The sequence below is a fragment of the Naegleria fowleri genome (genome assembly GCF_008403515.1).
Source record: "Naegleria fowleri strain ATCC 30894 chromosome Unknown tig22, whole genome shotgun sequence".
NCBI classification, from domain to species: Eukaryota; Heterolobosea; class Eutetramitea; order Acrasida; family Naegleriidae; genus Naegleria; species Naegleria fowleri.
Window position 1 is genome coordinate 128,501 of NW_025407954.1, and position 15,677 is coordinate 144,177.

General features: G+C 37.3%; 8 protein-coding genes across 8 annotated transcripts; 4 read left to right on the top strand and 4 right to left on the bottom strand.

Moving 5' to 3' along the window:
• Positions 1-74: 74 nt before the first annotated feature.
• On the bottom strand, positions 75-894 carry FDP41_000945 (uncharacterized protein; the record flags this gene model as incomplete). The annotated part of the gene is made up of 2 exons (XM_044713409.1): positions 75-375; positions 563-894. 2 exons carry the CDS (start codon positions 892-894, stop codon positions 75-77), a joined length of 633 nt encoding a protein of 210 aa, XP_044564505.1.
• A 155-nt stretch (positions 895-1,049) lies between these two features.
• On the bottom strand, positions 1,050-2,432 carry FDP41_000946 (uncharacterized protein; the record flags this gene model as incomplete). Its single annotated transcript, XM_044713420.1, has 1 exon — positions 1,050-2,432. One exon carries the CDS (start codon positions 2,430-2,432, stop codon positions 1,050-1,052), a length of 1,383 nt encoding a protein of 460 aa, XP_044564506.1.
• Positions 2,433-3,107: 675 nt separating this feature from the next.
• On the top strand, positions 3,108-3,593 carry FDP41_000947 (uncharacterized protein; the record flags this gene model as incomplete). Its single annotated transcript, XM_044713431.1, has 1 exon — positions 3,108-3,593. The coding sequence occupies one exon, from the start codon at positions 3,108-3,110 to the stop codon at positions 3,591-3,593; it is 486 nt and encodes a 161-aa protein (XP_044564507.1).
• A 369-nt stretch (positions 3,594-3,962) lies between these two features.
• FDP41_000948 (uncharacterized protein) lies at positions 3,963-5,114 on the top strand (the record flags this gene model as incomplete). The annotated part of the gene is made up of 1 exon (XM_044713442.1): positions 3,963-5,114. One exon carries the CDS (start codon positions 3,963-3,965, stop codon positions 5,112-5,114), a length of 1,152 nt encoding a protein of 383 aa, XP_044564508.1.
• A 190-nt stretch (positions 5,115-5,304) lies between these two features.
• Positions 5,305-6,966, bottom strand: FDP41_000949 (uncharacterized protein; the record flags this gene model as incomplete). Its single annotated transcript, XM_044713453.1, has 1 exon — positions 5,305-6,966. One exon carries the CDS (start codon positions 6,964-6,966, stop codon positions 5,305-5,307), a length of 1,662 nt encoding a protein of 553 aa, XP_044564509.1.
• Positions 6,967-7,579: 613 nt separating this feature from the next.
• Positions 7,580-8,811, bottom strand: FDP41_000950 (uncharacterized protein; the record flags this gene model as incomplete). The annotated part of the gene is made up of 2 exons (XM_044713465.1): positions 7,580-8,356; positions 8,500-8,811. 2 exons carry the CDS (start codon positions 8,809-8,811, stop codon positions 7,580-7,582), a joined length of 1,089 nt encoding a protein of 362 aa, XP_044564510.1.
• A 1,200-nt stretch (positions 8,812-10,011) lies between these two features.
• FDP41_000951 (uncharacterized protein) lies at positions 10,012-11,013 on the top strand (the record flags this gene model as incomplete). The annotated part of the gene is made up of 1 exon (XM_044713476.1): positions 10,012-11,013. One exon carries the CDS (start codon positions 10,012-10,014, stop codon positions 11,011-11,013), a length of 1,002 nt encoding a protein of 333 aa, XP_044564511.1.
• A 307-nt stretch (positions 11,014-11,320) lies between these two features.
• On the top strand, positions 11,321-15,517 carry FDP41_000952 (uncharacterized protein; the record flags this gene model as incomplete). The annotated part of the gene is made up of 1 exon (XM_044713487.1): positions 11,321-15,517. The coding sequence occupies one exon, from the start codon at positions 11,321-11,323 to the stop codon at positions 15,515-15,517; it is 4,197 nt and encodes a 1,398-aa protein (XP_044564512.1).
• Positions 15,518-15,677: the final 160 nt, after the last annotated feature.

The following is a 15,677-nucleotide window of genomic DNA, read 5'->3' on the forward strand; positions in this document are numbered from 1 at the left end:
CACGATGAGATTTCTTGGAAAATTACAAGGTCCGTTCGCAAGAACTTGAGCACACTCTCCAAATCATCATGATATTAATCTTCTTCATCGTCTTCATTGGTCTGAGATGATGCGCCTGTGGGTGCTGCTTCACCAGAGTATGTAGTTCTATAGTATCGGTCTCTCTTGGACAACACTTCGCAAGTGGCCTTACGGATACGATTAATTTCCATCTCGGACAAGTTGGTGAGAAGATAACCAGGGAAATAATCTGTTGGCTCTACATCTCCAATACCCTTTGTAAGACCATCGGTGAGATTGTCTCTTCGTTTGTCTTCGAGTGTTTTCAAGAGAGAAGATATTTCTTCTGGATTGTCATCAAAATCATTCTTTGCTCTTTATCAAATAATTATTAACAAAGAATTAAATTATTAGAGAGGTTTAAAATTGATATTTCATAATCGCCATTAGAGCGAGATTCATATAAGATGGCATGTACGGATAGAGCGAGATTCATTTCATTATTTGATAGCATTATTATTATTTTGGTTTAATACCATACGAGCTACTCCTAAAAACTTACACTTTCAACAACAAGTAACCAATCTCTAGAAAGTGAGGAGGCATTGGATAAAAATCATGTGATTTGGATGATTGGGTAGAAGACTCTTCCAACCAATCAACCCGCAGCCACTCGGGAATAACAATCTTGCATTGATTCAGCTTTTTGAGTTGAATGGCAGCCCATAGAGGAACAGTAATTTCCTGATTGGCGAGAGCGGGACCAATGGTATGAGTAATCATTTTGATTTTGGGAAGGTTTTTAGTGGGCCGAATGGAAATCATGGTTTCTTCAGCCAAGTATTCCAATTCTTCATTGGAGAGAAATTCATCTTCACAATGTTGGCGAAGCATATGGCGATGTTGTTGTGGTGAAATTCAATTTTTAATTTTTAAATTTCTTTCCGTTAAATGGCGGGTGTGTCAAGTTTCAAATACACACAGGCATGAACAGAAATTAAAAAGAACAATGTGTTTGGTTGCCAATCTTCCATAATTCTATTACTGTATCAGAAGAGAATGTCATGCTGTCTAGAAGTGTCGAGACTTGACTCGTCTTCTTCATCTTCTTCATTGTGAACAATGGTACCAACAAGCGGTGGCAGTGAGTTGTTGTTGTGGCTATTCGAGACAGAACTCGAACGACATTTCATACTAGAAGAACTCATAGAATTCCACCGAACGTTAAATTCGTGGCTGCATGTTCTTGCTTCATCGTCATCACACTCTGGTTCCTCATTAAATAACTCTCCTTCCAAATCATGATTATTCATACTCCTGTACGAATAAATAGTGACATCTTCTTCAGCTATATCTGGAGGTGTGTGAGGTGTGAATGAAATATGTTTGTACAGAATGGGAAGAGCTGAAATGGAGTGCCTATTATTCGAAAGATTCGATTCGAAAGAGGCTTCAGGAGAAAAGGGAGTGTTGTCATGAAAATTTTGCATGCCTGACAAGACTGGGCTCGAAACTTGGAGTGTTTCCATATTGTCAATATCTGAACAATTCTGATAAATTCCTCTCAAATGTACCGTCAAATAAATATTAAAATCATCGGCTGAAGCAATGTATGGATATTGACCTCCTCGTTTCATGAGACAAAGTCGAATATTATTTTGTGGCTGATAGTACTTGTTGTGAAGCTCTGTTCTTAAACTCGTTGGGTATATCATATTCTCATCATCCATGCAGTCGACAATGGTGACACAAGGACACGTGTTGTAGGGTTTGGCAATTTTCTCAATTATTTTCTTCGTGTTAATTATTCGTTCATCACTGATAAGACAGAGTCTCGATGCAAGCTGCTTTTGAGAGACCTCATCAGTGATCTTGTCGACCATATATTCAATTGAGTATAGAATTTCATCATTATTGGCAAATTCTCGCTCCTTGAAAGGTGAAAATAAGTCTAAGACTTTTGTGGAAAGAATGAATTTAGGGGCTAGTATATACAGATCATTAAGGGGTGAATAATCACTGAAAATTTTGTTATTCATGAATCCATTCACAATCATGAGACTTGCAACTTTGTCAGGATACTGCTCTGCATAGCATTGAATTAGAAATGCTCCTAAACCGCATCCAAAAAGATGGACCATTTGTTTTGAATTGGGATGAGTTCGATTTTTTGAAATACTTAATGGCTCTGATCGTTTCAAGTTGGTTCCATTCAGTATCGTGGTTTTTGGTGGAGAGGCTGCACTACTCATGATACCATTTAAAAACAGTAAAACATCCAAAAAATTGTCAAATTCCATTATAAATTCATCAATCGTGGTGCAATGCGAGGGTATTTCCACACTAATTAAATTAAAGTCTTTTCCCTCATCAAATACCAGTGCAAATTGATTATAGAAATCTTGTGAAGATCCTGTCAAATCATGTAACATGATTAAAGGAGGGAGATTATCGGTGTGACAATATTTATAATATGTCCATTTGTTATTATTGACACTAACCACAGAGGGTGTGCATAGTGACTTGAATCGTTTTAGGGTTTCTTTTTGTCTTGGAAATTCCGTCGAGTACAATGACTCGTCATCATGAGAGCCCTTCCGACTTGTGAAGGGTTTTAATAATGTTTTCGTTATTGTGTTCATCATGAAATAGGGTGACTGTGTCTATGAATGAATCGGAATTGAATGATGTATGATAAAGAAGAAAATGATGATGTGCTCCGCAACGTATCGTTAAATTCTCGTAACAGGTGCAGATGAAGAAGGTAAACACAGTTACAGAAAATCGTCAACGAAATGTCATGCAACGGGAGCACTCTTCGGAGGGGTTGTCGTTTGTATGTATTTTTTTTAGAGAATCTGGTCTCCGAGGAACACCCTCCGTTCATCTTCATCATGAGCTCCGAAGCAACTCTTCCAACAACCATCGAATTGGTGGCTTTAAATGTTTCATATCATTCAGTTTGATGGTCCTCCGTAGAGAGAGAGAGAGATGACGCAAACACACCACCTGCATTGACGATTGATTTTTTTGGAGGGATCGATCACCTTCATCTACAACTCCAAATAAATTGTTATTATTGTCTCGCTCTGCTACAACCAACACAAATGGACCACAACCTTCCTCAAAGTTATCTAGATCTCACCTCGGAATTGTTGCAGGAAATATTTAATATATATATCGATGAGAATAGGTTGTATACATACAGTTTTGTAAGGATACAGGGATTTGAGAACGGGATAGGCCAAAATAACAATGTTCTCTCAACGACGTCGACCACCACAGTTTCCTATCAGGTTGCCATTTCAAAACCAACCAAAGAAAAACCAATTCCGAGTATTGTCTATAATATTCGAGTGGATTTTAAGATTCCTTCTCACAAGATTTTGAAACAGCTCTCCTCACTCCCTTTCATTCAGCATGTTCAATTTCTTGTGGAGCATCGGAAAGAGCCTTTTGAGCTCTGTTTGCTTATTGAGGAAGGAGTTTTAACGGACTCTAAAGAAGCCATCAAGAAGGAGTTTGATTTAATATCTCTCATTGATCAATTCATGGGAAAAGAACTCACTCTTCAGAAGAGTTCTCTCAAATAGACAAACCCATCCTTTGCCCTTCCCATTGACAATTAATCAATCCCAAAAAAAGACTTTTTTCTTTGTCCCATAATTAAAAAATATTTTGAATGAATTCCTCTCTGAGCGTGAGAAGAGCTTTTTTCCTCTGAAAAGCTTTTCTTTCAAATGATGATTCCATTATCTGATCTGCTACTGAAAACAACACTTGTTGACTCTATTAAATCCAACACTTTGTCTGATCATTGAAATAGGAGTTGTTGAGCTTCCGAATGGTTTCTATTCTCTCAACAAGACTCTCATGAATGCAACAATTTTAATTACGAATTTCATTGAGAGGTTTTGCTTGAAGGTGCACCTGATCATACTTTTAAATAATTCTTTAAAAAAATGATCAAAAAGAGACAACCAAAGAATGTGAACCTTCGATTGAAGGATTCCTCTGGGCAGCTCCAGTCAACAACGACTACGACTGCTTTATCATCGGAAACAATACCTCACTCGGAGAATGAACAACACCATCATCAGGGTACGACAAGTGAAGAGGGTGGAAATAATTTAATGAGTACAAATGATGACCATCAAAGCCAATTATCATCACAACCACCAAAGCAACAAGAAGAATCAACATCGACTCCTTCATTTGAAAGCTCCTCCGCCCATGAGAGTAGCAGTGGAGCGGATCACCAAATGACACATAGTGCCGATGAGGAAGACGATGACATTAATTCAACTCTCGAAAAAACAAAATTAAAACAAAAACTGAGAAGCAGACCGAAAGGAATGCAAGCAAATTTAAAAACTGGAGATTTATTTAATTTGGACAAAATTAAAAATACCAGTGTTAAACGAAAGAAAGAACAGTTAAATATTTTGCAAGGTGGTACACAGGGTGGACTCGTTGACAGAAGCAAGGGAGATTGGATTGCCATGAAACTCGCAAATATGGAAAAGAAAGAATCATCGAGCACCATGTCACAGCTCGGAATGGATTTGAACTTTACAGATGCAGAATTATCAGAACAAGATAAACGATTATTTGAATATATTAGAGAAAAGATGAAAGAAAAGGGTTACTCCTATGATCAAAATGTAAATATTGACGATAGTGACGATGAAGAGGAAAATCAACAGGCAACTGCTTCTTCGAGTCATACACCTGAAAATGATGCCAAGAAAAAATCAGATATCAGTGTCAAGGAAATTCTCGAGAAAGAGAAGGAATTGTATAAATTGCCTGAGGAGTTAAAGGTTGATAAAATAGAAATTGAAAATTTGATGAAACGAAGAGGAAGACGTCGAAATGAGCAAACGAACCAACCCACCAAGCCACTCTCTGAAGAGGAAAGACAAAAACTGTTGAGTGGTGCAATTCTTGAAGTACCACTTTCAGCGGCAGATAAGATTCAAAACATTAGGGAGACCAATGAACGAGTCAAAGAGCTGGAAGAAAGTGGATTGAAACGAAAATATACCTATAATACTGCCTCAGATGAATATGTCTATACACAATTTAAAAAGAAGTTCGCACATCGAAGATAAAATCAAATTTGGATATCATTGATTTTCTATTTTCGATTATTTATGAGTGTGATGTAAATGAGAATTAAAGTCGACCTAGGTGAATATTACACTCTGTTGAACATGATGATCTCTTAATTTCATAGAGCTCTCTACAAACATTATTTGTAAAGAAGAATCCTTTGCTGCATTAAATAAAAACCCCTAGTAATTATTGTGTTATTGGAGTGGTATCAGAATCATCTTGAAGGTTTGCAGCACTCTCTCCGAATGAGTCATGCATTCCATCCTCGTCATCGCTCGATTCAATGTCACTCGAAGTTTCCTCAATCTTTAAGGAGAATGGAAGCCAATTTCCACTCGTACTGAGCAAGGTGGTTGTGTGCGGATTCACTGGAGAGGTGGGAGTCTCGTCTCCTGATGTGGAGGGCATTCCAGAATGATGATGGTCGGTCGTTCCAGTATGCTCCTCATGTTTGGACTCATCTTTCCCTGAGGAGGTCGTCTTGTTCACTTCTCGAATCACATCTCTCCTACAAATTGGACACGTAAAGGAGCATCGCATCCACTGAGTGATACATATCAAATGGAATACGTGCCCACATTCAAGTTTTCTTGTGCATGATTGTAATTCCTCGACATGATCCAAATGAAATGATTCGTGACAAATGGTACAAAGCTCATTCTCACGACATTCCTCTAGAGTGGGTGCAGGAAATTGTTCTTTCAACATTCTACTAATTCTTCGATATTCCAGCAAACGAGAGGCTTGAATTCTAAATTCGTTGAATGAATTATTAATCAATGCAAAGAGTAACAAATCAATGACTGCAAAATTAAGTCCATTGTTGTACCAAACATGCATGTAGTGCATGGTTGCAATGACGAGCAGTAAAATTTCTAAAACAAATCGTGTAATGTAAATCGTTTCATTGTGAAAAATTGTAGAGAGAAGTTTCTTAATGAATGAACTTTCATTTTCCGAGCTTTTTCGATGAGTATCAGTATTGATGAGTCCAAAAATTTCACACACAAATCCTCCATATTTGGCAAATATTCGAGTATTTTCCAAGAATAGTGTAACATTTTCGTAGATGAATAATAAATAGTATGAGTAGTCATTATTGTAAAAACCAATGATATATATCGTTGCATATATAATCATTCCCAAATTTGTAAAGCAAATAATTGTCAATAAAGTAATCATTTTGAGATGCTTTTCCTTGTCTGGAGCAATGACATCTTCCATCATGGTTGAAGACCTCACTCGACACACAATATTAAAACTCTTCAAAATTCCAGTTACAGACAACCAAACAATCCAAATTATAATTTCATTTAAATAATTAATATTCTTAAAATGGTTTAAAATATAAAATACAAATAAGGTATTAATCGTTACATAGGGAATTAATCCATTCGAAAACGCGTCCTTCTCTTTCTGGGTGACATTCCCCAAAAATTTCAACAATACAAATCGACATGCATAATACAGCAAAATAAACACCGTATGCAAATGAATTAAAACTCCCATCTTATTTTCCAAAATTAGATATCGATAATAATTAAATAATTCATGAAGCAATAAGGTGAAGAGAGTGATATTTTGTTGTTGCTGTTGGTTTTGAGGTGAATCTAATGATGATGATGATGATGCAAGAGGTGAATATAATTGTTCTCCATTATTCAAAGAAGAAGTCGACTGAATATAGGATCCATTATAACTTGTAGTTGCATCCATCATGGAAAACGTATGGGAGTTGTTGTTGTCGTGCTGGTTCAAATAGATGAATCGGTAATAGAGGAAAAGAGAAAGGCTAAGAGTAATGCTCAGAGTTCTCCAGGTTGGAGAAGTGAGGGTCAGATGGAGCATATCCGATGATGAATGCAAAGCGGTTGATGAAGTCAAAGGTGTATAATAACTCGAAGAATCTAACTAGTGGATGATGAGAGCAGAAAAGTACTTTGGAAGAAGGAGTTTTTAGGATGAACGTGCGCAGTTGTTCTTCTTCTTCTTGTTGTTAGAGGAGTGATCGGGTTCCGGAACAATCAGAAAAGCTTTTTTATGAATGCACGAATACATCCAATTCGGAATGAAACAAATTGTTCTGAATCAATCCCGATAGAGGAGTTTTGAACAACAACAACAAGTACTTTTGAAACGTGCCAAGTATGTACACTTTTGGATCTATGGAATTGATTAGCGACCACTCGAGAATGTTGTGTGTGTGTGTGTGATGAATGAATGGATTCAATGAATGTGAATCTCGATCGTGTATCTGTCTATTTTTACACGTTGTTCCAATTCATGAAAAGAGCTATTACATCACGATCGTGGTCTGTTGGGGCAAAATAAATCGATTTCATGACCCTGTTCGCTTCGCTCATGGAATCAATGTCATTCAACGTTTGAATGTTGGAAGGTAAATGTGAAGCGACAAGAAATGGTTGAGAAAAACACTTTTATTGGTGAGAGTCATTCCATTTCAGAGAACAAGCTTCTTCAACTTTGTTTCTAAGGAATGAGTTTTTTCTTGTTGCTCGCTCTGAACATACTTTTCAGTTTGAGATCGAATTTTGATGAGAGTGTCAATCCAATTATTATATTGTTGCCACTCGGCACCACTTGTTGGAGAGTTGGAGCAATGTTTGGTGATGAAAGGATGTTCTAATAATTCTGAAACGGTTGCTCTTTGTTTTGGATCTTTTTGTAAGCAGAGGGCAATAAAGTCACACACTTCGCTGGAATACCCTTGATGAGGAGAGAGTGAAGGAGGAGCTTTCATTTTGATCGTGTTCAATAATTCCCAGAATACTCCGATTGGTTTGTCGTGTTCATCTCTGAATGGGAATTTTCCAGTGACTGACTCTAAAACAATAATTCCCAAAGCCCAAATGTCACTCGCGAATGAATACTTTTTCCCTTCAAGTCTCTCAGGACTCATGTAAGTGACAGTTCCCACAAAGGATCCACACTCAGCTCCCGTGTGGTCCAATTCAGCACTTACTCCAAAATCTGAAATTTTAAATTGACCCTTACTGTTGAATAATATGTTTCCTGGTTTTAAATCTCTATGTACAAGGTGACGCTCTTTATGCAAATATCTCAGACCCAACATGACTTGTTGCATGATGCGAGATAAAAAAGGTTCTGGGATTGGCCCTTGAACTGTTTTAATAATATCGCTCAAGGAGCCTCCTTCCATATACTCGAGGGCTATTTGAATATTTCCCTCTTGATAAAAAGCTCCAAAAAATCCAATCTTTTCCCAATTAAAAGAATGGGTACAAAATCATAGTGAGAGATTGAGACAATTAAAATACCATTAATATAAATCAATAATGAATAGAGAATACAAGATAAATTGTCATGACAAACAGTATGAAAGATCAAAAGAACACCTACCAAATGCTCACTCGAAGCTGAATACAACGTTTGCAACTCGTTGATAATGGTCTTTCTTTTCTGATCATCAAAAACAGAGATATACTTCAGAGCGAATAATTGCCCAGAGGCCTTATGACATACAAGATAGACATTTCCCGATGAACCCTTTCCCAACAAGTGCTTGGTCTCCAAATCATTCAAAGACATATTCTTCCAGTTCTGATTAATTTTAAAATCTCCTTTCGTGAAGGATCCGCTTTGAGTAATATCAAAATCTCTCGGAGGTGCTTCATTCTCCGAAGCGTTGACTTTTAATTTGAGACCTCTCATTTCAAATTCTCAAAATTTAAAGTTCAAATGAATCAAAAGAAGAAGAAGATCAATCAACAACAATCTGCGTAACTCTTCAACAATAAAAACTCAAAGTTGGAGAAAAACAATAATTGATGATGATGACAACGAAGAGAGATTTTTTTTCTAAACTTCCATCATGCCATCAGTTTCGTAGACTTTGGGCGGCAACAGTTTTTTTTGGAAGACGGATGATGACACTACACGTTCATTACTTTTATCATCAATGAGAAAACTCAAGGGTGGCCAACTCCTTCATTGGTCGCTCGAGACAAGATTCTTTACGAGCGCACTTTTATTTTTTACTCGATTAATAACACCGACCATTATTCAAATTTTGTTTCAGAGTTGAACTGTTCTACAATTAAGCATGCTGAAACCAAGATTTTCATATGGTAGATGCTTCTTTCAGTCTAGTTTCAGATTATTTTGTTTGGTATTGTGAGACCTAATATTCAATTAATAACAGCCCTTAAAAAAAGGTGTCACTGACTTTGGCTGAATTAAACATAAAGCCCGTGTAAAGTGCAAACAAGCAGCATGAAATTCTAGAACAACAGACCACTTTACACTCAAGGATGTTCTATTTGTTGTGCACTTTTGACGGGCTTGGTGTTAATTTCAAACTCTTCTCAATCACATTGAACTCCACAAATTGAAATTTTTTTAAAACCCTTTTCGAAGAGAAGTTTGAAAACATTTTAGCAACAATTTCAATACACGTTTCTCAATTTAAGAGTTGTGGTTTGAGAGAGATGGTGTTGATAATGTGACGAAGAGGGGAAAGGGCCCCTTCAATACTATACCACCCTGGACGTGACAAAATTTTAGGACGTTACCACCACGGCTCTTGTAATGCCAATTCAACTTATTGACGCACCAATAATTAAGTAGTGTTTCCTTCACGTGTCAGCAACAATATATTGCATTGGCAAGTTTTGAGGGGTTGAAATCATCATAAAATCATACTATGATCGTAGCTTTATTAAAAATCCCCAGCGAAATTCTCTCTTGCAGCTTGATGTGTTCACGAAAAAATACGCTCGAGTTGGCCACCCGTGAGAAAACTCCAAAAATAATAATACTCAAATATTACAACGTTCATTCATCAAACTGTTGTGTTGATCTACATTCCCAACGTTTCAATTTTTTTAATATTTTTTTTTAGTGTAAAAAAAAATGGCTCAACGAGAAGTCTCTGATCAGCCCATCACACTCACTCAGGATGATGTAATTTTGGTTACGGGAGGAACTGGTTTGTTTGGAAAGGCAGTCGAACATATTGTAAAGAAGGAACAAATTAAAGGAAAATGGGTCTTCTTGGGAAGCAAGGATGGTGATCTCCGTGATGCCGATGCCTGCAAACAACTTTTTGAAAAGTACAGACCAACCTATGTGATTCATTTAGCTGCTTTTGTTGGAGGTCTTTTCAAGAATATGAATTTTAAAGTGAGCTTTTGGTTGGATAACGTGAATATGAATAATAATATTTTGACTTGTTGTTATGATTTCGGAGTGAAAAAGACAATATCATGTCTCTCTACTTGTGTTTTTCCAGACAAGATTGAATATCCAATTACTGAAGAAAAACTTCATGAAGGACCTCCACACTTTAGTAATAATGCCTATGCCTACGCCAAAAGAATGCTCGACATGTTAGGAAGATGGTACAATGAAAAGGCCGTCAATGAAGGAAAATCATGTCTCTTTACAAGTGTCATTCCAACCAATTTGTTTGGACCACACGATAACTTTAACGTAGAGGCTGGACACGTCTTGCCTGGACTCATGCACAAGTGCTATAAGGCTCAACAAAATGGCACTGATTTTGTTGTGTTTGGCTCAGGAAAGCCATTGAGACAATTTTTGTATTCTCACGATGCTGCACGTATGTTGTTGTGGACCATGTTCAATTATCAATCCGAAGAACCAATCATGTTGTGTGTGAGTGAGGAGGATGAAAAGAGCATTGGACAAGTCGCTCAAACTATTAAGGATGCTTTCAACTTCACTGGCAACATGGTTTTCGATACCTCAAAGGCAGATGGCCAATACAAGAAGACTTCAAGTAATGCCAAGTTCTTGCGTTTAAATCCAACGTTCCAATATACGCCATTCGAACAAGCCATCAAGGAAACCGTGCAATGGTTCTTGGAAAATTATGAAACTGCCAGAAAGTAAAATACAAACAGATCTGTTTCAACGAAACAGTTACTGACAAGTAATTTTCCTCACGTCAAACATCAAAAAAAACGTCCAGACGAAAACCGCCTGTCTTTATTCCATCATTTTGTCATCATCTACACCACCACAAACACAACAACATCCATTTCTCTCTAGGGATTTCGTGGTGAAATTTATCTTCCCATCACGACGACTAAATTGAATAATAATTGTTATTTGTGAACCTTCAAACTGTGTTTGTTTGAAAGCTTTCATCATCTCTTCCTCTCTCACCCACTCATCCACCCACTCACAAAATCACAAAATGAAGGAAAAAATCATTGCTCGTCTCCATCTCGAACAATTCATTCAGGACGAAGTTCTCTTCTATTCCATTGTTCTCTACGAAAAAGAAATTTATTATATTTGTATTTGTGCACATTTTGTATATCTCTTCAAAGAGTCCTTCACGAGTGCTCCAATTCCCATCGCATTGGAACAAATCAGTTGTGTGAATGTCTATTCGGATCATGTCTCCAAGTTCAGTATTGTGATAAATAAGAATTTGTCTCATCATCAGCAGTCATCATCAACTAATGGTTCATTATCATTGACACATCACCAAAATGGTGGCTCTATTTTGAATTCTCAGAATAGCAACAACCATGCAACAAGTGAGACATCCTCCTCCTCTTCCACAACAACAACCACTACTACTAGTTCAAACATTCAACAATCCTCTTCCTCTCCAACACACACACTCACATTGGAAGCATCCAATAGAACTCAATTAATTAAGGAATTACAAATTCATTACAAGACCAATAAGGTCCTAAAAAAGTGGCAATTTGACAAGGATATGGATTATGATTTAAAGATTGTGTACACGAATTATAACAACAACAACAACACCACCAATGGTGGAAACTCGAGTGAGTGGACCACACAACAACAAGATGAGACCATCAAACATCCATTTCAAACATTGAAATTGGATCGAACTCACATTGTCAATACCCAATCGTCCGTGTTGAAATACATACAAAGTAATCACCAATCCGTTCGAGTCGAAAAAGTATTCAATGGATATTGGTTTGTGTTAAATTCAGCGGAATTGAATCGAAAAGTGGCCACCAATAATACGACCACTGCTGGTGCTAATGCACAGGGTACTCATTCTTTGGAATCAAAAAGTAGCAACAACAACAATTCTTCAAAGGCATACTATGAAGTGACATTTGAATCAAAAGGAAACCAATCTCAAACCCCTTCGATGGTCGTTCCTGACAAATTAACTGTTAAAATCATCCCAATTCGAAATTCAAATGCTCCCAAGACGAATATTCGAACCTTTGCTCAGAAAATGATTTCCAATCAATTGTTGACCTCTTGTGCTGATTTTGACGTTCTTCTCGATGAAGAATTTCTCAAAGAACGATCCATCTACAAATTTGACAAAACCATCACAGAGGCCTATCAAATTAAGGTGAAATATTGTTTCTATCCACAATTGTTTACAAGCAAGACCAAGCATTCGAAACGTTACGATGCATTCAATTTGGAGTTGCTTCATGATTCACAATCACCAATACTTTCTCATGATCGTATCAAACATGTGGTGGTGTGTCGACGTAGATTTATTCCTCCTTACGCCACTCATTATCAAGACATTGTTTTTGAATTCGATTATGCAGATGATAGCTCAAAAGCGACCTCTCAAAATGAATTATTTAACATGTGTGTACAATCTTGCAATCCTCTTCCTCAGTGCTTTTTATATGATCAATTAACGATTCGAACTAAATTAGAATCTTTGGCATGTGACGAAGATTTCTATTGTTGGGTTCAATTGAAATTTGGTTTGAAACCAGAGTTATATCCTCTCAAGTGGGGACACGAAGTTGGAGATCATACACGCCCTGAAGTTTTTGTCAAGGCAGTGGGTGACGTTATTGATTGCATCTTGTCACAACCAAAAGACCCTTCCACCATTCATGATCCATTCGCTGTGGAGCACGATCTCGTTTACAATGTCGATAGTCCAGTTACTGTTAAAAATCCAACCATTCAACACATCATTCAATGGAGAAATAAGGTCTCATATTATTTGGCCTATTATGTTGATTCGATTGAATATTCAAATTTTGAAAGAATTGTGAAAGCATTACTTCATTTGAAACAACTCGAAGAATTGGCTAAAGATAAGAGAATTCAACAATACAAGCGTACACTCATTCTTCTCATGGAATATTTCCTTCATTTGAGAATTGTGAATCAGGAATATGACTTTGAAAAACCAATCGAAGAAAAGATTGAAGAAATTGAACAAAAAACGGATGAAATGCATTACAGTTTTTTCGACATGAATCAAATGAACCTTGCTGTTCAACACCAAATGAATGCTACCATCAATGGAACAGCATCATCATCGTCAGGAGGTCTCACGCAATTCAATGACGATATTCTGTATGATGAAGCTGTCGAGAAACATGTGGAACAACTAAAAAACAATCAATTAGCCAAACAGTTACAATTGATCATGTACAGACAAATGCTTATTGGTGGAAAGAATAATATTGGTGCAAGTAGTGGAGGTGGCGGTGCAGTCTCATCAAATCACACCTCGAGAACAGTTTGCAACATGAATACGATGGTGTTTTTGAGATTGATGAAATTGAATTATTTTGTTGGAGTGTTAGGAATGTCACCTTTATCATTTGTGAAATTACTGTCGAATGCCATTCATGTGAGCTCCATGTATCATTATGAAACCATTTATGAAATTTGCTATGAAATTTCCTCATGGTTAAACAAGTGTGAAATGGATACTTCTTCGAGATCCACTGTTGCTTGGAGCAACAACTCGATGACACATGACAATACTGACACTGATTCCACCTCCAGTGATGTTGGTGGTGGTGACAATGACAAAAGTTCAGAAGAACGAAAACTCTATCTCCAAATACGAGAAACTCTCTGTTCCTATACTCCCTTCTTACACAGTTTATGTTCCTTGTTGCAATACGATGACGAAGGTCTTCTCGGAGTGGTGGCAAGTATTCTTGAGAAATTGACATACTTTTCTGAAAATGTTCGAAAATGGTTCACTTCTAATGATTACTTGCAATTTTTAGTGGATCACATTGAAGCATTCAATTCTCGAACTCAACCTTATTTGGCCTCTTCTTTCCTAAGAGTGTTACGCAACTGTTGCAACACTTCAGAGAAACGTTCAGTCATTACCAAAGATGGAGAACTCGTTCCACTCGTAGTGAGACACATTTTACCAAATATTTTGTCAGCACTCATTCCCGAATCGGTCGCTTATTCAGAAAAATATCCTTCACTAATGAATACCATTCCATTTGAAAGCACTCAGAGAGAAGAGTTGTTAAAATCTGCTCTGGATGCTCTTCTCGTGATTGTTCAATCCTCTTCTGAAAATGAAATTGGAGGAGAGGATGAAGATGAACTCATGAGTGAACTCATTGTGAATGAAACTTCCATTCACACCTTGATTGAATTATTGGGACATGTGGTGAGAAGAATGATGATTACTCAGCAAGTTCAGCACCATTCGTTGAATTCACATGGTAGTGTGAATACATCACCTGTATCAACTTCATTGACAACAGCTTCAAGTGTCAACCATAACAACCACAACAACATGATTCGAATTCCATCCTACTTGACTTCATTACTCAGTATTTTACTTGCTCTTTCCAATCATGAATATTTCAGAGGTGTAGCCATTTCTATTGTTTTGAGTGGTTTCAGTGGAAGTGTTATTCGAGGTCTTCATCGAAATATTGCGAATAGTCAGACCTTAATTACCTTATTGGTTCAAATTTTGAATCTGTTGATGCCTTACATTCCTAACAATAATAACATTCATTCAGGTGGTAATCCTTCCGCCACCATGACGCAACATTTACATCGATCAGGAAGAAGAGGTGGTGGAAGTACCGTCACAGAACAATATGCTCAATCTACCTCTTCCTCCACCTCAAATTCATCACCCATTCGAGAGGGTTCTTCAATTGGCAATGGAAATAACACTCCTTCGCCATCCTTTCCAAATTCTCCGGGTGCCACTACTACTTCATTATCATTACCACACCAGACAATGTTTGTGGAACAATTGGCTCAACTTCGTCTCAATATTACACTTGTTTTAAGTACTCTGTTAATGTTGTCATCAAATTCGAAAGCCCTTGCTGAAATGAAAGATAACATGCTTGAAATTTTGATTCGAGAATTTGAAGGAAAAACTTCACAATTACAATTACCAACAGAGATGACTAATTTGGAGGGTTCTAATATGGAGGCATCTCCTAGTCCTGCCACTATGGTTGGATCTTCACATGCCATCTCTTCTGCGAGCAATATTGTCAAAGTGATCACTTCCGTGACCACTCATTTACAAAATCGTTTGAGAAATGGAATGTCGAGTGGAAAAAGTGGAATGCCAACCTCTCCTTCTTCCTCCAGTTCCGGCAGCAGTCGATTGAGATTAAATTAATGATGACGATCATCCTTGGTTGAACATCCTCTCGATCGATTCAAATAAATTTATTTCAGTTCGTGCACGAAGTCTATTCGCAGTGTAGCTCAATAATTATTTCACACACCACCACAACCACCACCACGAACTGTTACGTCATTCCAAACATTCCCTACTT